Raw genomic sequence first — 25,207 nt, forward strand, 5'->3', positions numbered from 1 at the left:
ACCCTCGCAACAAAAGATTGAAGTGCCAGCATCAAAATTTACGTGAATTGAAAACTTTTTTTCCCCCTGGCACAGGAATGCCAAGCCTCACTCATGCCAGGAACTGGCACCGATCTCAGCAACTGTCGCAGGTTTGTTCAATGCCACAATATGATTCTTATTTGATTATTATTAATAATAACGACAATCATTTTGTTTGATACAGCGCCTTTCCCGTCAGGAGGACTTCTCCAAGCGTCTCACAGGATTTTATAGTAAAGTGAGGTGACTTGCAGGTGAATGCAGGCACCAAGTTGCACACAGCAATGTTCCACAAACAATGACCAATTTTGTCTGGCAGATGGTTAGCCAAGATACAGGAAGAAACTCTCTTATATTAACCAAGATTGTGTTAAGGATCGAAATTAGTGTAGAAAGTGAGGCAGAAAAGTGGACAATGGCATCAAAAACCTCCAAATGTTTATCCAGGTTGTCACTTTAGAGAATGTAGGGTTTCTGACTTTCATTGAGCTATCAATAATCATTTCAAACAACAATGGATCAGATTACGACAAGAGAAAGTTGTGCCATGGGTTGAATTTCTACCCTTTACACCGGTTTAGTGGAACCCAAGTCTAATAATAACTCTGGAACTCTCTTCCTCTATCCCTCCGCCTTGCCCCTTCCTTCCCCATCTTCAGGTCGTGCCTGAAGAACCTTCCTCTTCGACCGTGCCTACGATCACATCCTCCTTCGTCCCAGCTTGGCGTTGCACTCCGCCACTGTCGAGCTCTCTGGGACCCACCCTGCAAGCTGTTGTTGTTTATAAGCATGCTGTTAGATTTACCTCCTGTACAAGGTGCCAGGTCAGCCCGTGGTTTGTGGAGTACTCCAGCCTGATCTGGTTATCCACATGCAGTGTGAAGGGTTTCCCACAGCCCATCACCAAGTTGAACTGCAGCATGTAGGAAGCCCCGATCTGCATGGACTGTGTCTCGACGTAGCGCATGCTGGAGCTTGTTTTGGAATCTCCGTTGAAACTGTAACAAGAGTGAGAAAAGAAGCAAAGCAATGAGTAGGCGAAACAGTAAGGATGGAAATAAAGGCAAAACACATTCATAAGGCAATTAGAAATAAAGCTTCATAATGGATATACGAGGCATTAAACAAATGTGTATTGTATTGTATGCAGGTTCTTTGTAAAGAAGAGATTTGATTCAATCACTAACCAATGTTAAATCTCCAGGTTTGACTCTAATTTGCCCTAACCTCAAAAACAAACTCTGCTTGTGTCCCAGAGAGAGAGAGAGAGAAAAAAAGGAAGAACTGCTTGCTGCATATCAGAGTTCTACATTCATATTATAATGCATCAAACTTCCATCATATCTTTCATGTTCAGCTTCTTAAACCGTTCAGATGTAGTTTAAATTGTGTAGGCAGCTTGTTTAAATGTTTAAATGGCCTTAAATTATACTTTTCTCATTTTGCTTGGCAATTTACACTGTCCTTGAGAAGCACTTAGAGACATTGTTCTATATGAGAGGCTCTACATAAGCACAGGATGTTGTTACTTTATGATCTGTTGCTTGTAGTGTCCAGTCTGTATGTGTGTTGGATTTAAGACCTTCTGTGATCCTTTCTGCTTGGAGAAGACATTTCATGACCAACTAATGCTTTTGTAAAGTGTAGTGACTGTGTATTTTGTAGGTAAACCCCAGTCAAGTCAGTCTACTTCAGATCTAATGTTACTGTGTGCTAGTTTGTACTATCACCCATGCCATTTGTGAACCTCAATCCACACCATTACAACAACAACAACAACTTGGATTAATATAGCACCCTCCACACCGGACGGCGTCTCAGAGCGCGTGGAGCACTACAGAACAACATTGGCAAAACAAAAGGCAGCCAAATGCAGTGAGCATCTAAACCAGTATGTATTATATAGAATAAAATATGTTTGACAGCCATACAACCAAATAATTCAATCTTGGGTTTATGACGTTCCTCCAATCTTACGAAATACGACAACATTGGAATTCAATTACTACCCAGCGCTGCCAGTTACAATGTTAACCGATAATCACTGAGATGATGCAGAAATCCTCCATCACTTTACTTTATATACTTTACTGTATTGAATTACTTTATTGTCCTGAAGAAAGAGGTGATAGTACTTATTTGCAAACTGTAACAGCCCCAAACTTGGACTCCACTGAGATCCTAGTTATTGTGCTTGCATTACTGATATAAAGGTGAAAGGCATTGGAATTTCACACAACTTCAAAATGAATCGCGGCACAAATCTGCTTCATCGCTAAAACCATATAATAATAATATTAACAATCCTTGCATTTGATATACACCTCATCACGTTGTCGAGACGTCTCAAACGGCTTCACAGAATATATTGTAAAGTGGATTGACTGTATTTTGTGGGTGACAAATTCATATCAATGTTGTGCTGTAGAATTATACCCAATTACAAGTGAGTTCCACATGAAGATTTGAATCCTTGTGGAATACCAACTTGACCACCTTGGTATGACATAATCCAGCCATTTATTAAATATCCCCAGTGTCCTGGGTCCCAACATCATTTATTGTTGGTTATCTCCATTGAGTAAAGGAGTTGTTCCTGGTTTGAATATTGCCCGTCAACTTCTTAGAGACAGACTAAAACCAACTGTGAGATATTGACGATTCGATAACAACTTTTAAGAGAGAACTAGATAATTATTTGGGGAGGGCAAGTTTACGGGGCAATGGGGAGAGAGCTGGGGAGTGGGATTGACTTGGATAGCTCTTTTCAATGAGCCAACACAGACATGATGGGCCGAATGGCCTCCTTCTACGCTGTATAATTCTATGATTCTGTGATATGCCAGCCAAAGGAAAAGTGGTCACTAAGACCATTGCTTGTCCATTAGTGATACACCTTTAGCATCAAAGCACTAGCATGGTACTATTCCACTCATTGATCACTTTTCCTGGGCTAGATTCACCAAAGGTGCACAGCACTGGTTTTGGAAGGTGTTTTTCCACTGTTCACCGGGTGTCCATCAACTCATCTACAAACAAATTAATCTGAAACTGCGCTACAGAACTTTGGCATTGCTGAGAACGACGAGAAAATTAAAATTGAAAAATGGACGGTGGATTTGGCCGATGATTAATCTTTAATTTAGTCGTAAAGCTACTAGGGTGGGCTTTGAAAAAAAACAAACTAGTAAATCATTCGAAGACAATTAATTACATTTAAAATGCAAAACTGATCTTTGTTTCTGGAAGAACGACAGATAGCTGTGAGTTTGACCTTGCGTGAGTAAACTGTTTGGCAAGGGAGGCTTGCATTTAATTGTTTTTTTTAATATGGCTTTACGGTCTAAAATAAGCCCCTGATAATTTCATCATATTTGTTCAAAATTAAAGAATTTACGAGCAACAGCGCTTCAACTTGCTCAAAATTTATGGCCTCTCGTTTGGTGTAGGAAGGTGACTGATGGAAACATTGCGCATGATTAGACACATTACATTTGCTCCTGGAAATGAGATAGGGAATAGGCTGCAGTGAATGATAGATGGTTCAACCCAAGTTCCTGCAATGAGGAAAACATTGTCAATTACTCCCCCATGACTAAGAGCAACACTGCACCTAACTCATTGCCAGGGAATTGCCAAGAGGAAGGTAATGAAGCCAAATGGAAGCCCAGCTGAGATCAGTGAACATTAATTAATTTAGCCACTGATCAGTTGGGAGTTCTGGAGATTTCCCACGGGACGAATGTTGGCAAGAGTACTGAAGGTCATCGCATCGACCACATTCGGTGTGTTTCCACCATCAGCTCCATCATCCTCACATTAACCTCTGAAAAGCACCTGCTATTCCTTCGGGAGCTGGACAGGAGGGAATAGGTTAAAAAAGAAATGCGGACAGGAATGATGGAAACTTCTCCAGGGGGCAGGAAAAATTTAAACATTCCTCGTCTGTTAATCGTACAAACCATGTCTTGGGTTCATGTGCTATTTTGTTGGACTACTACACACACCAGTATCTGCTGTCAACTGAAGATGATAAATAAACTGCCTTTAATACAAATGGGTCTGCCTGTGCTGGTTATTCACACAATCTTATTATCTATTGATAACTACTGCAGCGATAGTGGGGAGCAGACAAGTGTGTTTTATAAACTGCTGGAATTCTGGTGCTGAATTTGCCTCTCATTTTCATTTTCTTTACTGAAAAAACCCTCCAAACACTGGCTCTGGGCAGTGAGTCATGTATGAGATGGTTACATTTAGGGCTAAAACAAACTGGACATACAAAAGCCGTGTTGGCATAGTTCTTTGTCAATGAGATGGACACTGTTGGGATGTCATGCACTCTTAGTTTATTGTTAAGCTTTATTTATTAATGAATCAATTTACTTTACAGTATATCGTGTGAAGCTCTTTGAGATGTCTCAGCGACGTGATAAGGCACTACATCAAATACACGGTTTATTATGATTACTAAGCAGACTTTGAACAAAAACTAAAGCATTATTGGCTTTAGAAGTTAGTGGAACTGTCTTCAGATAAATGGGCCCTTTAGGTCTGTGGTTCACTGTCTAATGCTCATTTCTGCCGCTGAAGTCCATAAGAACACGGAATCCATCAGAACATCCACACAGGACTTGCCACCCAGAGCCAGTGTTTGGAGTCTTTTTCCGAGAGAAGATGAGGACGAAAAAACAGCATCCGTCAAAAGCAGGGAATGGGAAGATTTGATTTGTCGTGCCCACTCCCTCTACAGACCACCTAAAACCTACAACCCCGTGAACTTCCTCTCACCCATTCTATCTCTTAGTGGAAAGTTCTGTAGAGATGCTCACTGAATCGTAAAGTCACTTAATCAAAATCTCCAAAATGCTCCTCCAACAATATCTCGGTTGTTCAACCTTCTGACATCAGACATTTCATTCTTCTTCTCTCACAGGAGAACTCATTGGGTCTCATTATTTTTTGACTTGAATTTGTACCTATCCCTATTATCTTCCAATTTAAACAGCCGAACCTATTTACTTTTCTGAAGATGTTAAGCCACACAGTTTCACCTGCATTGGGGGTCATCTGTTATAATAATAATAATCTTTGCATATGATATAGCGCTTTTCACATCTTCTAGATGTCTTAAAGCACTACTTTAAACTACTTTAAAGTAAGCACTACTCTGCAGATGGGGAGCACATTTTAAAGTATAATTCTACAGCCTGCCTCACAGATCACATCAAATTGCTTTGATCTGCATCATCCGTGCTTTTCAGCATTTTGAAGACCTGGGTCATGCCTCTTCTCCATATTCCCTCTTCTCTAACGAAAAGCAGTTCAGTTCTGAGACTTTCCTTATAAGAGATTCGGGATTCGGGAATTTGCTCTCCTCCGCAATCTCTCCTAGTTTCCTGGGATCTAATGTGGTTTAAATGTAGAAACTTCTAATGTATCAAATAGGAAATATCAAGATGTGCTGGCGAAAGACTGTGCCTACTACCCCCTTCCTCCATATCGAATCATAGATTTTTGTAACACAGAAGAAAGCCATTCAGTCCTTTCTGCCTGTTCAGGTTCTCTGAAGCAGCTATCTATATTGTCCCATTTCTCTATCCTTTCCTCCAGATCCTTTTTATATTAATCTAATAATATTGGCCTTTGATATAGCGCCTTACCAAGTTGTTGAGATGTCTCAAAGCGCTTCACATAATATACTGTAAAGTGAATTGACTATATTTTGTGGGTGAAAGTTTATGTGTATCTTTGATTCTCAATGGCCATGTTCATAAAGCTGGGTTGGCATTCGACTCCAAGTATCTTGTTTAACAAAAAGTCCCTTTCCCAGTCAAAAGCCGTGAGCTAGGAGTCAATGCTTCGAGACATTGCAGCATCGAGAAAAGTATATGGAGATGGGGAGGGGAGGGGGGGTGTCAGGGTCTTGCACATCTGGTTTATTCCTATCCAATTCACTAGGAGTTTCTAAAAACTTAATCCACACGGTAGACTCCAAATTCATGGTTCATTTGCAGATTGGGTGCCCCAAATGGGGCCCAATACAATATTTCAAATGCAGCCTTCCTAGTAATCTGCACAAGCTTACAATAATACGTTTAGAGTTATAGTCAAATGTCCTCAAGATGCAACTATCGAGTATCCAATTAGCTATGTTAGCAACAGTAGGGTTGAAAAAGCTCTCAACTACTGAAAGAGCTCAATTACTGATGTTTTGACAGTGGCAGAAAGTGCCCCTCCTGACGTGAACTCCATGTAAAGCTAGGAAACCGCCTTTATAATACACAGACTCGCAAGATATCAGCTCCAATGAGATATATTGGATAGCCAGCCCTGTCTTAGTTTGCTCAAGTACCACATTGAGACTTTGAGCTCACAGTCTTGGCTGACACTCTGGCGCAGTACTGGGAAATGTTGGTCGCAATGTAACATGCAGAGGGGCTGTCCTTTGGATGAAACATTAAAACCAACTTTTCAGGCAGATGTTAAAGATCCCATGACACTATTCAAAAAGAGAAGGGAGGTTCACCTTGTATTTTAGGCACTATTCCAAATGCAAGGATTTATTTATTTTATTTATGGGTTGCAATCAGGAGTGATGTTCTAAGATTCCCTGTTAAGATGGAGTTTACGTCAGGAGATACCAGTAACATTGCTTTTATCAGCAGGACCTTTTTTGAACCCTATTGTCCTGAAACACTGCGATGCTTCTTACCTGAGGGTCCAGTCGTGGCTGCAATAAGGCTGGACATTACCCAGGTAGAAGCCCAGAGACTGAGTGACGTCCACAAGGTTGGTGAAGTTGAGAGCGATGCTGTTGTACAGGACGGACGTCATAGAAATCTCATCAATGGCCCAAACGTCTTCGTCCTGGCCGGAGTGGTATGGCTGCCACCATCGGAACTGGATACCGAACTTACGTGCTTTCTCGGGCAGCTCCACAGAGATAATCCTGGTCACGAGGAAACATGCAGTGAGTAAACGTTCAGCCTGCCCTACAACAGTTACAGAAAATGGACAGTCCCCACGTGTGGAATAAAGCAACTCTCACAAAGATCGACCAACATACGTGAAGCGATGAGAAATGACGGAGAGATGGGCAAACAGTCCACTGGACTAGAAGACCAATTGTCAAGGATTCCCAATATATGGCTTATGCTGCTTTCTTTCTCAAGTGCTCTGGGATGCTATCCCGCATGAAAGGCGCTATATAAATGCAAGTTGTTGTTGAAGTAGTTGTTTCTGAATGTTCTCTCAGCACTTTCACCTCTCTCCTGCTAAAGGTGTATGAAGTAAGTAGGAAAGGTGGTAAGTAGGAAAGTAGTAAGTAATTTTTAATGTCTGGAAGTTAATGGGATGGGAGGGAAAGGGAAAGACATTACATTAAAGCTGGAAGGTGATCGATAAATACAAATCTAAGATGAAAAATGCATTTGGTAAGAAGACACTCCGATTGCTGGACCTCTCAGAGACTTTTTATTTTAATTGGACTCAAAGTGCACATCTATTCCTAAATTAAATGCTTTACAGCCATAATATTTACAGTCTGTAACACAGACAGATCAGTTTACCCCAATGTGAAGCTCTCATCTCTCTGTGTGTTCATTAATTTACCATATAAAACATTTCTGGTCGGAACTGAGGGTGAATTGAAAGGAAATGGAGGTGAGGGAGGGGGAGGAGAGGGCAGGAAGGGAAGGAAGGGAGGGACAAAAAAAGGGAGGAGAAAAAATGGGGTTAGATAAATAATCCTTCTCCCTCTCCTCACCTGTTTTCACATTTCCAGGATTAACAGTAAAAAAATGCAGACTGTTGCTTCTGGGGTTCTGTTCAGTCCAGTATATAGTGTTGCACATTTACCACTGAGTGAGGAGAGAATGTGCATTAATTTGCCCCCTTTGCCCAGAATGCTACCAGTACAAAGTGCTGCGTATTGTTGTCAAGCGGTATTTACATTACAGTGAGTTTGCTGGTCTCCTTGTACTGGGAAAACGCAAACACTGAGATACTAAGACTGATCACCCTGTCCTGCAAAGCAACAAAAAACAACTCCCTTCTCTTCTCGAATAATGCCATGAGATGTTTAACGTCCACGTCAACGGGCAATTTGGATACTTAAGAGCATCCAAATTGCCTATTAGTGATCGGTTTCCGTATGTGTCAGGTATCCAGCTGACCAAAAAAAAGCAACAGCAACATTTATATCGCGCCTTTCACGTCAGGAGGACGTCCCAAGGCACTGGACAGTGAAGGATTTGCATTCGAGCACACAATCCATTCTTAACAAAGCTGCTACTGACATATGGAGTGGGAGGAAAGACATGAAATCACAGGGAAAATACTCTGTCCTCATGACTGGCTTCATAAATCAATGGCATTGGTCCCACCCAGTGTTGCACCTGCCAGGTTCAGCACGGAGGTGCCTTGGCACAACTGATCGCTGCTGGGACTTTCCAAAGCAGAGCTCACTCAGCAAAGACGGGCACTGCTAACAGCTGGTACCTTCCACCATTTCCCATTCTCATATAGGAACATAGGAATTGCTGGATGAAAAAAGACCAAGGTCCATCTAGTCCACCTTCTACCATCCTGGTAGTCGCATGCTACAATAATGGGAGATGTTGATAGTGATCAATTCTGATACGGATTACGCTACCATCACAGTTGGAAAGATTTGGGAACCTTAGATCCAAAGTTCTCTAGTTCTTCCAAGTCTACTACACTCGGCATGTCTCAAATTACCATTCACTGCAAGAAATGCGAAAGGTGATTTGCCTCACACATTATCAGAGCCAATCAGAAATAGAGAGATGGTGGTGGAAGGTGATTTGGACATTCAAGGGTTAAGAGCAACTCTGATTAATTGGAACGGCCAAGGCAGAAGCGTCTTACTGAAGGCCGGGATGCTGTCTTAAGCTGGCAGTGTTTGCATTGGGACAGGTGGTACATGAGGCATTGGCTGCGTGCTTGGCAAACGCCTTGTACCAGGCACAGCTGGAGAGCAGTAATAAAACCTGGCACAGCTGGTGCAGTAGCCGCAGTGGGCACTGCGCACACAGCTCAAACAGCGGCTGCTCCTGGCACAGGCAGAGAGCTGGCACTGTGGGCGGGCAGGCTGGAAACAAGCTCTGCCCCTGCAGGTTGTACTGGCTGGTCTATGACAAACATTTATCATTTCGGGAAAAGTGAAAACAACAAGAACAACAACAAATTATATTTGTGCCGCATGTTTAACATTGGGAGGACATCCCAAAGTGCTGGCATTCGGGGATTTGGCCCCGAGTTGGGGCTTGGGATCTGGAGGGGTGGAGGGCAGTGAGGGTAGGAGTAGGAGAGTGACCAAAGGTGCAGTCAAAGAGGAGGATCTTTAGACGTGCCTTGAAGGAGGTAAGGGAGGGAGCGATGGGAAGTGACTGTGGGATGGAGTTCCAAAGGGTGAGACTAGGGACGCTGCTGAGCGGAGAGAGTGGACAGGCCTATATGGAGTTAGCAGGTCACAGAGGTAGGGAAGAGCAAGGCCATGGAGGGCTTTGAAGGCGAAACGACCAGGACTCGAGGCAGGTGTACTTGTGAACATCTCCTTGCACACAGATGACAAGCACAACACAGATAAGTCCAAAGTAGCTTGAATCTTGGGAATTTTAAAGGGTTACAATAAGCATCGGAAATAACAAAATGGCTGGAAGGAAGGATGATGACATGGAGATTAATGAGGATTAATCCCAGGAGACTTGGCAAGATGGCTGTGCTGAAATGTGTTGGCTTGTGGATCTGTGGTAACTATAGTCAATTAGTTGACTGTTAAAGAGTTTGGTCGGTCTCAAGAGAAAAGAGCAACGAAGCTTGTTTTATGTAATGGAGAATAACATCAGGGACTCTGATCTCCCTTCCATTAGGTCAAAACTGCCATTCACCTCCTTTTTCAAGAGGCAGTTGTAGCTGATTGACTTATACCCGTCATTTATATTGATTGCATTGACAAAGTAACCTATCGCAATATTTAGAAACCAGTTGTGCCAGTTGGATGTTCCTATTCTATTCTTGATGAGACACTGTCCACCAACCTTATGTCCGCCAACCTATTGCCATGCTAAGTATGGCAATAGACACCACATGTGTCAGTCACTTGGCTGACCAAAAAAGAGACGTTAGTGCAGAAAGAAAGCACGAAGGTACAGAATTCCCAATTCCCACTTGTACTTATTACATTTTTGTTGAGAGCAATAATTACCACAGATTACATTTATACAGCGCCTTTCACGTGGGGAGGATCTTAAAACAGGAATGACACAAAAACAGAGCAACTCCCATAGTTTGTCAGTATTAAGTGATAGAAATGTTGCAGAGAATTTTCCTTCCTTACCGTGGCTCGTGGTAATTCTGATAGGAGTAGTGCTGCAGCAGGTTCCATGTGATCCCGTTGTCGGAAGAATAGTGCAGAAGGACCCCTTCTCCTGGCTGGTCGGGGGGCTTGCACGTGCTCAGAACATACTTGCTGCCCAGACGAAGAGTGAACTGGAGGAACCTGAGCAACAGTGAGACAGGGAATCAGGATATTTGTAACCTTGAATGTTCATTAGACCACAAAGTTGGTTTGGATGAAGGTCCTTCGGCCCATCTGATCTAATCCCTCCAGAACACCCACCCTACTGTCCTCCCAACACGGCATCAAGCTGCTGTTTAAATGAGTTCAGTGCCCCAGCCTCAATCATTTTTCCCAACAAAGCTCAATTATGAACATGCTCCTGTTAAAGATCAATTTTGTTAATAATAATCTTTGCATCTCATATAGCACCTTATCACGTCATTGAGATGTCTCAAAGCACTTCACAGAATATACTGTAAAGTGAATTTGACTGTGTATTTTGTGAGTGAAATGAAGCAAACTTGCAAGGAGGCATTCAAATCATTTGGAAAGTATACCTTAGCAACAGGGATGTTTATTCTATGTGACAGGCCCTCTGTAAGCACAAGCTGTTGTATTACGGTCATGATAAATCAGCTACACTCACCGCGGGCTTTCTCTTACTATTTCATGTAGAAAAATCTGTGTCTTGTTCTTATCAATTATTCCTTTGAGTTAAATGATGATGTTCCGTTTGAGACACTGAGTACCCAGTTAAAGTGAGGTAAAAAGATTTGACAACAGCCATATAGACACGCCACAGAGATTATACTGCACCGAAGGAAGCCATTTGGCTCATCCTGCTGCAAACTTTCCCACTGGTACAATCTGCTCCATTCCCAAAGCCCTGCCCTTTCTCTGTTCACTTTAATGTCATTTTTAGGTTTCATTCAAATTCCATTTTAAACGCTGCTATGGGCTAACCTTTGATAGTCGTTTGTGATATTGCCTGACACATTCAAACAGCAACAAAATTATATTTACAGAGCGCCTTTCACGACGGAAGGACATCCCAAGGAGTTGGATAGTTTAGGGTTTTCACCCGAGCTGGGGTTTGGAATCAAGAGGGGTGGACGGTGGGGAGTGGAGGGTGCGGAGCGGGGATAGGGAGGGTGGTTGAAAGGCACGGTCAAAGAGGAGGGTGTTGAAATGGGCCTTGATAGGACTCCACAGTCATGGCACTTTAAGATGAAAATTAATTGCTGCAAACTTTCCCACTGGTACAATCTGCTCCATTCCCAAAGCCCTGCCCTTTCTGGGAAAGTGTCTTTTGTGGGCGGTATTGGTTCAGCTGGATGAACCCCTAATGCTTCTTTTGGCTGCCATTGCCTGGCATTTCTGAAACGCTGGAGAGAAGCCATGAATTGCCAGCTATCAAACACGTCGTTCAGTTTCTCCACTATTTAGAGAGGCTTGGCCCATACGATCTTATCTTTCCTGAGCACACATCAAACTACTTTCCCTTGCTTCGGATAAGGCATTAAACTGACATCTCGTTACCTATTCAAAGGTGGTTAATAATAAAAATAATAATAATCCTTGCATTTGATATAGTGCCTTATCATGTCTTCGAGACATCTCAAAGCACTGAATAGAATATATTGGAAAGAGAATTGACTGTATGTTTTGTGGGCAAAAAACGGCAGCCAATTGCGCACTAAACAGTCGTGGATTGAGTGACCAAATTTTTTTTTTTTTTTTTTTTTAAAAGGGATTATTACTTCCAGAAAAACGATCCACCAATCAATTAACAACCTGATTCCTACTTACTGCTCGGTAAACATAGGCGTGTGGAGTAAGTGAACCTGCCTAAAGTTTTGTCCTTCCACGGATTGCGCAGAAGTTGTGGTAGGAGAAGATCCCGCGGAACTATTTGAAAAGAGGAGGGAGTTTTTCCAGATGTCCTGGCCAAAAATTATTCCTGATGCCTGTTAGCCGCTCCTGTTAAAGGCACTGCAATATAACACTTCACGGATGTGTCCGCAGAACCAATGCATGCAATCCAGACCAATTCTGGATAGATGAGATCAAACGGGTCGAAGGCCCTTCTTCATCCAAACCAGTTGGCGATTTTGTATGAACTTCTGGAGCCAATTTCAATTACTCTTCACGCAATACAACGGCCATTGTATGTCCACGATTATGAGCGCACCCATGTTATTTACCTGGCTTGAGTACTGTCCAGGAAAGTGGTGATGAGGAGACGCTTGCCATCTTTGTTGAACACGAGAGCTTTGCCATTGGAGAGGACGCCACAGCCGAAGCCAAGCTCAGCCCCACGGATCGAGTAGAAGTTATGATAGGAAGAGAGTCGGGAGCTGCTGAAGCTTTCGGAAATGATGGTTGGAAAAGTCTGGGAGGCCATGTCACAGCCTGGCCCTGAGAATCCTGGGTCACACCTGGAGACCAAGGGACAAGCAGGTAGATTTAGACACAAAACAACAACAATAAGAACATAAGAGTTTGCTAGGCTAAAGAAGATCAAGGTCCGTCCAGTTCACCTTCCACCATCATGGTGGTGGCATGAACATGTCGTGTCCCAAGCTATATATTGTATCCCGAGATATTATTTTCTAACTGAAACCTATCTAATTTGTTCTTGAAGGACAACAACAACTTGCATTTATATAGCGCCTCTCACGCAAGATAGCATCCCAGAGCGCTTGACAACGGTGGAGCATGATGCTGAACCGGGGGGAGGGGGAGGAGATGTAGGCACGGTCAAACAGGAAGGTCTTCAGGCACGTCCTGAAGATGGGGAAGATGGGGCAAGATAGAGGAAGAGCGTTCCAGAGTTCCAGGGCGCAGTGGCTAAAAGCGCGACCGTTGATGGTGGAACGGAGGGGGCACGAGGGATAAGCAGGAAGCCGGAGCCAGTCGAGTGGACCCAGCGGGTTGTGAGTTGGGGAGTAAGCAGGTCAGAGAAGTAGGGAGGCATCAGGCATGAAGGGATATGAAGCCGAGTGCGAGGATCTTTAAATCGATCCGTTCGGTGATAGGGAGCCGGTGGAGCATGGCTAAAATTACTTGAGACTGGTGTGATGGAGGTACAGAGTGTAGTGTGGGTGAGTATGCAGGTGGCAGAATTTATAATAATAATAATCCTTGCATTTGATATAGTGCTTTTCATGTCTTCTCGACGTCTCAAAGTGCTTCACAGAATAGACTGTAAAGTGAATTGACTGTATATTTGTGGGCGAAATGCGGCAGCCAATTGCGCACAGCAGTGTCCCACAAACAGTTGTGGATTGAAATGACCAATTTATTATTGTTTACTGGATTTTGAGTCAAAGTTTAGAAGCTTACAATTCTCTCACATCATGCGATTGTTTGTTCATGCAAATTTCCACGTGTGGGTCGCACAGACACGTGAATTCTCAGTATAGACTGGATACTCTTAAGCGCGGTGATGGGTTCCTGCATGCGTCAGACACGCTGGCAGACTGTTTTAAAAAAAAGTGCTTTACAGTTGGTATAAGGTCTGGCAGCTCACGAGCAGATTGCAGCGCAATTGTACCTGTCATGTACGTTGTCTGATTTAACAGGCGTATTAGAATCTCTAGTGTATTTGCTGCCTACAAATTAGCATTTATATCAGTAAAAAAATACTGCAGATTTCCCAGATCCAGGTGTCAGCTTTGCTGTCCTGCTGGTCTCCGCTGTGTACAACTTCCAATCTTCGATACAATTGTTTTCCGGGGTGGTTCAAATTACGGATAATTTACTTCTTAATGTGGCCTCGGATCACGGACTCCTGTCCAGACACTCAGACCTCAGTAAAGCTCAGCTCGGCTCAGTCAGCCGCTTTACCCTTTAACCTCGCTGGTCCTTGCAATTACTTGACATGATTAGTGTGGAATTCCTAGCACGAGGCACGCTCGGTCGGCAGGACATTTACTCGGAGATCACAGCAGTTCGCAGCTGGACAAACAAGCTGGTCTCTTGAGTAGGGGGGAACCTTGTCAGAGATTAATTAGCAGCAAAGGGATCGGCTTTGACGATAATGTTTTAATCCACTGGACGGATATTATAAAGTCTAATTCAGACTCACGCGGACTGATAGAAACTAATGAGGTGTCCTCTTACTTGCATCCTGAAACAGAGCATCGACCTCGACCAGAGCACAGCTTGTAACACGCAGGCCCAATATAGACTGCAAGACAGGAGAGAAGATTAGAGATGAGCACAGATGATGCTACCACAGTATCAGTTTGGACCAAAATCAAGTTTTACAACAAACTAAAGGCAAACTACTGCAGATGCTGGACTCAGCAGATCAGGCAGCATGTATGGAGAGAGGAGAGTGAATTAACGTTTCAGGGTAATGACCTTTCGTCAGGACTCTGAACTTACAAATTCAGTGAAGTCAATGAACCACCCCGGTTGGGAAATGAAGCTCCTTTGAATTAAGATTTGTTTTTCCACAAACACAGTTTTGTACCTGGCTGGAATAAAGGCTCTAGTAATAATATATAATTATAATAATAATACAATAACCTTTTGCTATGCGAGTCTTTGTCTGTGATACCGCCTGTATTGTCGTAAAACCTCGCTGCTTTGGGCAACAGGTTGGGCAAGGCATTAGAAGCCAATGTTACCTGATTCATAAATAACTGAGCACACAGCGACAGAGTCAACCACACGCATAGCAACAGAGTTGAGTACACAGCTATGGAGCTGACCAGACAATGATACATTCGAGCACACAGCAGTACAGTCGTTGACAGCTAATGCCAGCCTCTCCTGCATAATTCAGCACAGACCAAGGATAGTCCTACTGATCAGCCATGCACACGGAGCACAATTATCCACCGAAACATCAGTGAGGCACTAACGTTTTACCTCGATTCCAACAGCACATCAACGCAACTCACCATTGTCGACTGCCCACATGTTTCCTGTAGTCGAGCCTGTCTGCCTCCAACGAAACCTGGTCTCAGTGGTTAGTGCTGCGTATGGCAGAGGGATAGTTATACGACTCCACCTGAGCACGGGATAAGATGCAAGTTAGAGCAACAACTTGCGTTTATACAGCAGCCTTCACCTGGGTAGCGTCTCGGAGAGCGACCATTTTAAAAGCACGAAAGCTCGATCCTTACCCACTGTAGTTTTCAGACGAGTAGATGGTGCTGTGAGGGAGGTGTGTCCCCGAGCACAGAACAGGCAGGCACTCCATGTGGAGCAGGGACCAGGAACGCCCGTGGTTGGTGGAGAATTCCAAACTTATGCTAGCGCCGGACAAACAACAAGAAGATGGTCAGCGCATCTGGTTTTACAAATCATGATAAGTTACAAGCAGGTTTGTTTGTTTCTTTTTTTTTTTTGCTCGGTCAGTTTCAAAGGCCTCTGAGCTATTGCTCCTATGTTCAACTGCATCTCGAAATGTCTTGATTTCCCATCAGTATATGAAAAGTAATCCAAGTTACGCAAATGGGTACTCCCTCTGATAACTGGAGTTACATCACACTGTAATGTGCGACTTGGCTTGGTCTACTTCTGGAGCGGAGTCCCGGCAATTCAACCGAAAACGTAATGGTAAGGAATCTCACAGAGAAATACTACGAACCACATCATTTTTACCTAGGTCTCCAACACAGACATATGCACACGCACTTACACACACACACACACGCACTCACACACACTCACGCACTCACACACACTCACACACACACAGTACGTTGATTGAACAGTACAGGACAGGACACTGTACCTGATCTTTTGATTCAACTACAAGGACATTTGTGAGGATGTGAGAGTGACAAGGATGTGACTTGCATTGTCCTCATGTCATGTTTTGATCAGGATCTCACCCCTGTGACCAACTGATACACTACCTGTTTCCTGGTTGATGTGATCCACAGCCCATATTGATGGAAAACTCTATTAAGTGGGAAGCTGACGGCGGAATGACGGGTAGAATGTGGAAAAAGTCCACCGACCACACGTTCCTCCTCAGTCCTTGGTGACTCTTCTGTCTCAAGCAGAACTTGGTAGCCAGAGTCTGCAGCTCTGGGGGGATAGCGATGGAAACCAGGGTGGGTTTCTGCAAATGGAGATACATTGGTTAAGCTTCTCGTCTTTTAACTTAATCTAATAAATGTGGGAAGAGCATGACTGTGGTTTTATAGAATTGCAGAGTTTGTAATAAAAATAATAATAATAATCCTTGCATTTGATATAGGGCCTAATCACATGGTTAAGTTGTCTCAAAGCACTTTACAGAATATACTGTAAGGTGAATTGACTGCATATTTTATGGGCGAAACAAGTCAGCCAATTGCGCACAACAGTGTCCCACAAACAGACGTGGATTGAGTGACCAATTTATTATTATATTTTTTTTTCCATGGATTATTACCCCCAGAAAGTGATCCGCCAATTGACTAACTGCTGAGTTCCTACTTCCCGCGAGGTAAAAAATTGTTCACTCAATCCACAACTGTTTGTGGGACACTGCTGAGTGCAATTAGCTGCTGTGTTTCTCCCACAAATATATACACAGTCAATACACTTTACAATATATACTGTGAAGCGCTTTCAGAGGTCTCAATGACATGATAAGTTGTTTTATCAAAAGCAAGAATCATTACTTATTCTTCTTAATACTTGAGATACATCCTCTGGAGAGTGGAAAGAGGTTGTGGGGGGGAAAGAGGGAGAAAAAAAAAGTCCAGCCCAATTTCTGTTGAAGTCGAGAGCATTCTGTAGTGATTTTGATTGGAAAAAGGCTTGTGGAAGTCTCTCACTGAAAACAACTGGATAAAGCTGTTAAAGAGAAAGAGAATAAAGAGTGGTCTGATGCTGAAATGATCGCGATGTAGCAGTTTTGTTTTACTTGCCCGATAGGATGAGAAGGGCAACAATTCCAGAATGTGTTCTTTTCTGCCTTCCACCTTGGCGTAGAGTGTGACGTCATTTTCATGTGATTCCCCTGAATCGCAAGAGCCACCCCCTAATAAGAACAAGCAGATGTGTGGAACATTTTAAACGGGATTGCAAAAGTCAACTCAGAATAATACTTAAAGATGAGACAAGACAGTAGAACAAGCTTTGGAGGTTTGGAATTGCAAAGGGCAATTTCAGATGCCGGGAAGTTGTTCTTTTCCCAGAGGGTAATTAACGACTTGCTTATCTTGCCAGGAAGGGTGGTTATAATCCTTGCATTTGAAATAGAGCCTTATTGCATCGTTGAGACGTCTCAAAGCACTTCACAGAACATACGGTACTGTGAAGTGAATTGACTACATTTTGTGGGCGAAACACGGCAGCCAATTGCGCACAGCAGTGACCCACAAATGATCGTGGAATGAGTGGTCGAGACCAGGACATTGGACTCAAGTAAAAAGAATTGGTTGGTGCATAAAATCCGATCGCACATTGTAGCTCACATTGGGGTCCATGTGACATTGAGATGAGAAACTGTTCCACAAAATTTATAAAAATTGCCTAGTTATTCTTGGATAATGTAAGATGCACGTAGAACAACTTGCATGTTAGCTAAAAGAAATCTTTCATTACTATTGTCGCCCACAAATATGCGGTCAATTCACTTTACAGCCTATTCTGCGAAGCGCTTTGAGACGTCTAGAAGACGTGAAAAGCGCTATATCAAATACAAGGATTATTGTTATTATTATTTAATGGGGACATTGGATACAAAGTCTTTTCTTCATCCAGCTCTGCCCTTCTTCAGACTGATAAATCAATACACCCACATGGCTTCTTCAAGTAGCAGATTGTTGTGGTGATTTATCGTCAATAAGAGGTGAGCAGTGCTCGAGAGTTAATTTGCCCGAGGTTAATGGCATACAAACTAAATCAAGCTAAAAGACAGTAATTACTTCTATCTCTGAATGGAAACATTTAACTGGGCTCAAAATGAGCTGTCTAAGCCTCCGAGAACGATAATGTAGCAGACACGACAGTGAGTAACCTTTGTTCCTTCCTTCCTTCCATCAGCAGCAGGCATAAACATGTACAAAGTCCTGCAGTTAGTTGACCCCCGGCTGGAACGTCAATCTCCTGCGGACGTGCAAATGTGGAGCGTGTGTCCGGGATAATAATAATCCTTGCATTTGATATTGCGCCTTATCATGTTGTCGAACCCCGTCTCAAAGCGCTTCATGGGACATCCTGTGAAGTGAACCTGACTGTGTATTTTGTGAGCAAAACTCAGCAGCCAGTTTGCGCACAGCAGTGTCCCGCAAACGGCCACTGAGTCAGTGACCGGTGTTATTTGGGGGATTGTTGGCCAGGATATTCGGGAGAGAGAAACTCCCTTCTCTTTTTGAATAGCACCACAGATCTTCAACGTCCCCCTGAACAAGCAGACGGGACCTCGGTTTAACGTCTCATCTGAAGGACAGGGTCTCCGACAATGCAATCCCCCCCCCCCCCCCACCGCCCCCAGCACTGCTTTGGAACGGCAACTTAGACTATGTGATTCCAAGTCCTTGGTGGGGCTTGAATCCACAACCGTCTGACTCAGAGGTGAGAGTACTACCACTGCGCCACTCTGACACACAATGGGAGCTGCGAGCTGGTGGTCTGATTCACTCACCCATGACAAAATAAAACCTGAGGTTTCCATCACTCGTGGTGTCCAGAAAGGGTGTGCACAAGCCTCGCTCTCCGTCCTTGAGAAACACGAGAGATGAACCGGATTCCAGTTTCCCGCACTCAGTGCCAATGACAGCTCCTGATATATCCCAGCTACACAGAGAGAGAGAAAGAAAGAAAGAAAGAGGGAAGGGAGAGAGAAAGAGAGCAAGAGAAATCAAGACAGAATTTGATAAATGGCAAGTGCTCTCTGGCTGTCTGTTATCTCTCTGCTCGTCATATGTCAAGGAGCAGAGAGGTAACACTTAAACTCCACTTTGCTCCATAAATAATAATAAACAATCCACGACTGTTTGTGGGACGCTGCTGTGCGCAATTGGCTACTGCGTTTCACCCACAAAATACACAGTCAATCCACTTTACAATATATTCTGTGAAGCGTTTTGAGACGTCTCAACAACGTGATAAGGTGCTATATGAAATGCAAGGATTATTTTTATTATTAATATAATAAACATCATCGGGAAACACTTAAGTTTTCAAAGTAAATTGGACCTCAAGCTCAACCAGCAAATTCTACTGCCCCTGTTTGACCTGAACGACTTGATAAAAAACAATTCCGAGCCACAGTTTATTCCATGCAGCACCAAGCAGGGAACGGTTGATAAACTGCGTCTTGTGGAATGTGACTTTTCACAGATTCCCCCCAATTACTTGTTAACAAAAAAGGAGATGTCTACAGAAAGTGTTTACCGTGAAATAACATTGATAATTCTCAGAACAAACGTCTGCATTTACTAGGGATTTAAAGCGTCCTCCCAGGTTGGAAGAGAACAAGGGTCAATGATCCCCACCATGAAACAAAGTGCTAATTGGAAATACAGCTTGAACACAGACAGGACTGAATCCTTCTTTAGATACTGTCTGTAGTCACAGGTCATCACTGACAATCCTACTCTCCTCTCAGTCCCACCGCTCCTGATGGTAAAAGGGTGTCCCAGTGGACAAAGAACCCTGGTCTCCCGACCCAAACGGTTGTAATATGAGTTTCAATCCCGCAACCCACTGTCATAGGAGCTATTGAAGGTTATAATAAGTAAAAGGCAGGTGAAAAGTATGATTGATTGATTGATTGATTGAACACATAAATAAAAAGATGAGGTTATTTCAAAGTGATTAGTATAAATTATTTACACATGGGGTTGCTTGATGTATTGACTTTTATAAATCCCTTGACCTGGCTGTTCCTTTAGTTAGTAAAAGCGCAGGCGTGTAAGCATTACAATCTATAGTGCAATCAATATTTCCTGATAGACAATATCCATTCAATCCCTCCCTTCAAGATACCAGAGGAAGACCTTGCCTTTATCAGACGTTCTGCTGCCCTGCTTCACAGAGAAGCTCTTAACAAGATCACTTTCCGGTTTGGTGAGTCTCACTATAGATATATATTGCTCCAAAAATAAGACAAAAAATACCTTAGACTGCACTTAACTATGATATATAATTCAGTACTGATTGGAGCTGAGCGCACATTCTGATGTGCCAGTGAATTTTAGGCATAAACAAATAGACGACAGCATCTCTGGGCTTCACTCCCATACCGCTCCACTTATAAAACTCGTTCTTTTTTTTGCTGGTATCAAGTCCTATGTTTGAAGGATACATTCAGAGAAATTACAATATAGGAGGAGCCCATTTCGCCTGTCGAGGCTCTGTTGATACCAGCTCCCTCACTGAAGCCCTTTACCCCCGGAAAAGTGATCCACCAATTGACCATCAACTGTGTTCCTACTGACTGCTTGTTAAACAGAGGTGTGTGGAGTAATAATAATAATAATAATCCTTATATTTGATATCGTAAGGAAACTTGCCTAACGTTTCGACCCGTCCGGGAATCGAACCCGGGTCCTCTCACTTGAGTAATGTAAACTGGTGGCTGCACTGACCAGTTCTGTATCAGCCTTTGGCTTTGCAAATGATACATACGAACTGAATGACATTTATGTGTTTTGTAATCTTCTTATGCGACTTTATATCAATCTGTCCCTTGAGGGGAGCAGTCGAAATAAAGCAATTTTAATTCTGATAGCGCACGCTAACATAGGATTAGATTTAAAGCCCATTAAAATCCAGTTGTCAAAACAGTTGTCTAAAGTTGCAACCTGCAGCAATTTATCCCATCTGTTTCACTATTATGAAAATCAGACAGCCCTTTGACGAGTGTAGAGAAGACAAATGGAAATGCTGTGCCTGCCAACAAGGTCTATAAACTCTTGCGATCACCTCCACTTGTAACTTTTCACATCCTTCACAGCAGAAGAACGAAATACAAGACCACTTCACCATTGTATAGTTCAGATTAAAATAACAGATGTCTTGTACAGTGTGGCGTTCAGAAGGAATTAATCAATCTGTTGAACTCACCTGAAGTTATATCCATTGAATGAGGTGGAATTGGATTGAAGGAACCAGATTATAACAATCATCATCATAATAATCCTTGCATTTGATTTTGCATCTTATCACGTGATTGAGACTTCTCAAAGCTCTTCACAGAATACTGTGAAGTGTAGTGATTGTAATTTCTGTGGGTGTAACGTGACAGCCAATTGCCCACAGAGGTGTTCAACTTGCAATCGTGGATTGAGTGACCAAATTTTTTTTATTCTATGTGCTGCCATGTACCTAATTTATTGCCAAATTCTCCAGATCACATTTTCAGAGGTGGATTATGTAACAGTGAGCTGAAAAGGACGCTTTATTCATCAGCTTTTCAATGCTGGGAATTGAACGGTGTTGCTCTTTGTTTTAAGTTAAGGTAATAAAAAAAGGAGCAGTTATTCTGTGGCATTTCCTAAGAGATTTCTTAGCCCAAAACTTACAATCATCGAATTTCAACAGCAAGAAGAGTGGCTTATTCAATATCTAAAAATATGATCTAATTCATTCAATGTTTTGGAAATTTGATAATCACACATTTTATTGAATAAAAATAAATGTGTAATAATAAAAACAAATGCAAATCCTTGCATTTGATACAGCGCCTTATCACGTCTTTGGGACGTCTCAAAGCGCTTCACAGAAAATAAGTGAATTGACTGTATATTTTGTGGAAGGAACGCGGCAGCCAATTGCGCCCATCAGTGTTCCACACAAACAGCTGAGGATTGAGTGACCACATTTTAATTTAATTTAGTTTTATTTTTTTGAAGGGATTATTACCCCCGCAAAAGCAATCTGCCAATCAACGAACAACCGGGTTCCTACTTCCTGCTAAGTAAACAGAGGCGTGCGGAGTAAGGAAACTTGCCTAAGGTTTCGCTTAGAATGTGTGATTCTTTCTTTCTTTCTTTCTTTCTTTCTTTCTTTCTTTCTTTCTTTCTTTCTTTCTTTCTTTCTTTCTTTCTTTCTTTCTTTCTTTCTTTCTTTCTTTCTTTCTTTCTTTCTTTCTTTCTTTCTCTTTCTTTCTTTCTCTCTCTTTCTTTCTCTCTTTCTCTCTTTCGGTCAATTTTATTTTATTAGCCTCTGCGGTTTAAATATGCATGTGCAGGGCTAATGCAACCCTCCTTTGAACCGTACCTATCCTAAGATGACTGATGAACGCACGTTCAGCATCCTGGAGATAACAAGCACTTACCCTGCAGGCTGACTCTCAAATCCTTCCACCCACTGTGTGACGATGCTTTCAGTCCAAAGATCAACATCCCTGGTTGTTGCGAAGTTGAAATCGGTACCCTCATTCCCGTGGAAATACATGGAATTGCCGTCAGACTGACAGCTATGCTGCAGAGAGAGACATGAGAGAGTATTACCCCAGCTCAGGCTGCTATTAAATCACTTTCAGGAATCCTCAGTCGCAGGCTCGAGCCTAGAGAACCTTTCAATTATTTATTCTTTATCTCTTGAACCATCGAGGCCTCTGACTGTTTCTGAAAGCCGCAGCATCGCGGTTGAACACAATACCACTAAGTCCTCAATTACAGAAATGAATAATAATAATAATAATAATAATCATAATAAGCCTTGCAATTGATTTAGCACCTGATCATGACTTTGAGACATCTCAAAGTGTTCACAGAACATACTATTATTTGAATTAACTATTTTTGGGGGGAGCGAAACTTAGCGTTTAAGTCTAGGTACCACTGAGGTAAGGGTGGAATGCACTAATTTATTAACACGGTTCTCTTAAAGGCCGATTCCTAAAGCAGTAACAGAATTAACATATCCCGGTCCTCATTTGAATTATTTAGCTTCAGAATTGTTACAATTTCTGCATTTCGCTCCGAGAACCTATTGAATGAATTTGAAATCAGGTCAGGCTCACAGACGTTGCTCTGGAGTGAATTTATGGATATAAAAAATTAGGCGAGGATTTTGTTTGTGAAGTTGTATGTTTTTTTTAAAAAAAAGGTATAATTTCAGAATAAATGAATAATCTTACATTGGAGTCATCACAATGTAAGTGTAAATCCTTATAAAACCACCAGACAGCTATTGAATTTACCTAATTGGACCATCATTTAACTTTGATCTCTGGGTATAGACAAGTGCACGTGTCCCACTAGGAAGGGAATACAGACTCCAGAGCCCCTGAAATTTCTCATGATGTTAGACTTAAGATCATTGCAATACAATGCAGTACAATTTACATTTATATAACGCCTTTCATGTCAGGAGGACTGTCAAAGCGCATTCACAGTGCAGGTTGAGCACCTGACCTGGGGGTGGGAAGGATGATCAAAAGTGCGGTCAAAGAGATACGTTTTGAGACTCGCCTTGAAATAGGGCAGCGAGGGAGCGATTAGTATTGCATTAATATTTGAGATTGCGCAGGATTACGAAAAACGTAGACTTTTCTAATAATTCTTACATTCAGTCTTAGGAGCCAATTTCCTGCAGGTTTTTATTTAAAAAGAATTGGCAAACGGAGGCTTTGCCTCTGTGACTTAACACTTTTCGACCACAAAACGCCCACACTTTACAGTATATCCTGTGAAGCGCTTTGCAACATCTCGACGCGATAAGGTGCTATTACACATGCAAGGATTATTATTATTACTAGTGGATGGAACTAAAGATGTGGGAGCACAGTGAAAGGGTTTCCACACATATCAGAAACCTGACCAACTTATGAAATGCATTCCCCTATACACTAGTGAACTTGATGATGAAAGCCTTGAGTAAGATGATCAGCTCAGTCTATATGACCGTGACTTTTAGGGTTTGCTGGCATTTTGTTTTGGGATGTTTCTCAGCTGAGAAAATTCCCCAAAACCCTGGCAAAAGATCCGAAAACATTGGCTGAACTAGAGCCTTTGTTAGACATTCGGAATTAGGATTGTTTTTTCCCCCCTTGTTTGATATAAAATCAAAGAAGGCCGTTCGCAGACCAGCATAATAACTGGAGTAATAATAATACTAAATAATAATAATAAACATCCCCTGCAATTTGATATAGCGTTTATCACATTGTCGAAATGTCTCAAAGCACTTCACAAGATTTGCTGTAGGGCAGATTGACTACGTATTTTGTGGGCGGAACGTGGCAGCCAATTTGCGCACAGCAATGTCCCACAAACGGCCATGGAGTGAGCACTCAATTTTATTTGGAGATTGTTGGCCAGGATACCGGGAGAAACTCCCTCCTCTTTTCGACTAGTGCCATGGGATCTTCAACGCTCACCTGAACAGGCATTTAGTCTGGCAACGTTCGGTTTGCAAGTTATCGCATTATCTCCTAACACGGAACACTGCTCAGGAATTCTGTTCAGATGATTTGATAAGTGATGACTATTCAAAACCAAAAAACACATGCGGTTAACTGGAAACAAATTGAAATAATTCCCATTTGGAATCAGAGTGTTACTAATTAATCTAGTACTGTGTTTAGTATGAATCTATTAAACCTTATTTTCTGGCCCACAAAATATACAGTCAATTCACACTACAGTATATTCTATGATATGCTTTGAGACGTCTCGACAACATGATAAGGCGCTATATCAAATACAAGGGTTATTATTTTCACAAGATTTAGAGGAATATGAAATATAATTTCTTGCAAAGATGGAATGTATTTTTTTTTACACAGTGCTGGGTATCAGTCTCAGCATTTATTGCGACTCTATCTGCTCTTTATATCACCCCACGATGTCTCTTCACAGAGTGCAGAGGAATTGATCTTGGTGCCTTTTGGAAATGGAATAATAATCC

The 25,207-nt window shown here is 42.3% G+C and overlaps 1 protein-coding gene across 1 annotated transcript in view; it reads right to left on the reverse strand.

The window, feature by feature from the left end:
- Window positions 1–25,207, reverse strand: part of reln (reelin) — a 178,251-nt gene that overhangs the window by 66,803 nt on the left and 86,241 nt on the right. Inside the window, exons 12-22 of the mRNA XM_007890885.2 lie at window positions 22,629–22,774; window positions 18,990–19,141; window positions 17,269–17,381; window positions 16,264–16,472; window positions 15,526–15,654; window positions 15,301–15,410; window positions 14,513–14,579; window positions 12,592–12,825; window positions 10,385–10,546; window positions 6,737–6,973; window positions 827–1,019 (exon numbers count right to left, since the gene is read on the reverse strand). Coding sequence (XP_007889076.2) covers window positions 827–1,019; window positions 6,737–6,973; window positions 10,385–10,546; window positions 12,592–12,825; window positions 14,513–14,579; window positions 15,301–15,410; window positions 15,526–15,654; window positions 16,264–16,472; window positions 17,269–17,381; window positions 18,990–19,141; window positions 22,629–22,774 — 1,752 coding nt within the window. The remainder of the gene's footprint in view (window positions 1–826; window positions 1,020–6,736; window positions 6,974–10,384; window positions 10,547–12,591; window positions 12,826–14,512; window positions 14,580–15,300; window positions 15,411–15,525; window positions 15,655–16,263; window positions 16,473–17,268; window positions 17,382–18,989; window positions 19,142–22,628; window positions 22,775–25,207) is intronic.

The sequence above is a fragment of the Callorhinchus milii genome, unplaced genomic scaffold, assembly GCF_018977255.1.
Source record: "Callorhinchus milii isolate IMCB2004 unplaced genomic scaffold, IMCB_Cmil_1.0 Scaffold5, whole genome shotgun sequence".
Taxonomy (NCBI): Eukaryota; Metazoa; Chordata; class Chondrichthyes; order Chimaeriformes; family Callorhinchidae; genus Callorhinchus; species Callorhinchus milii.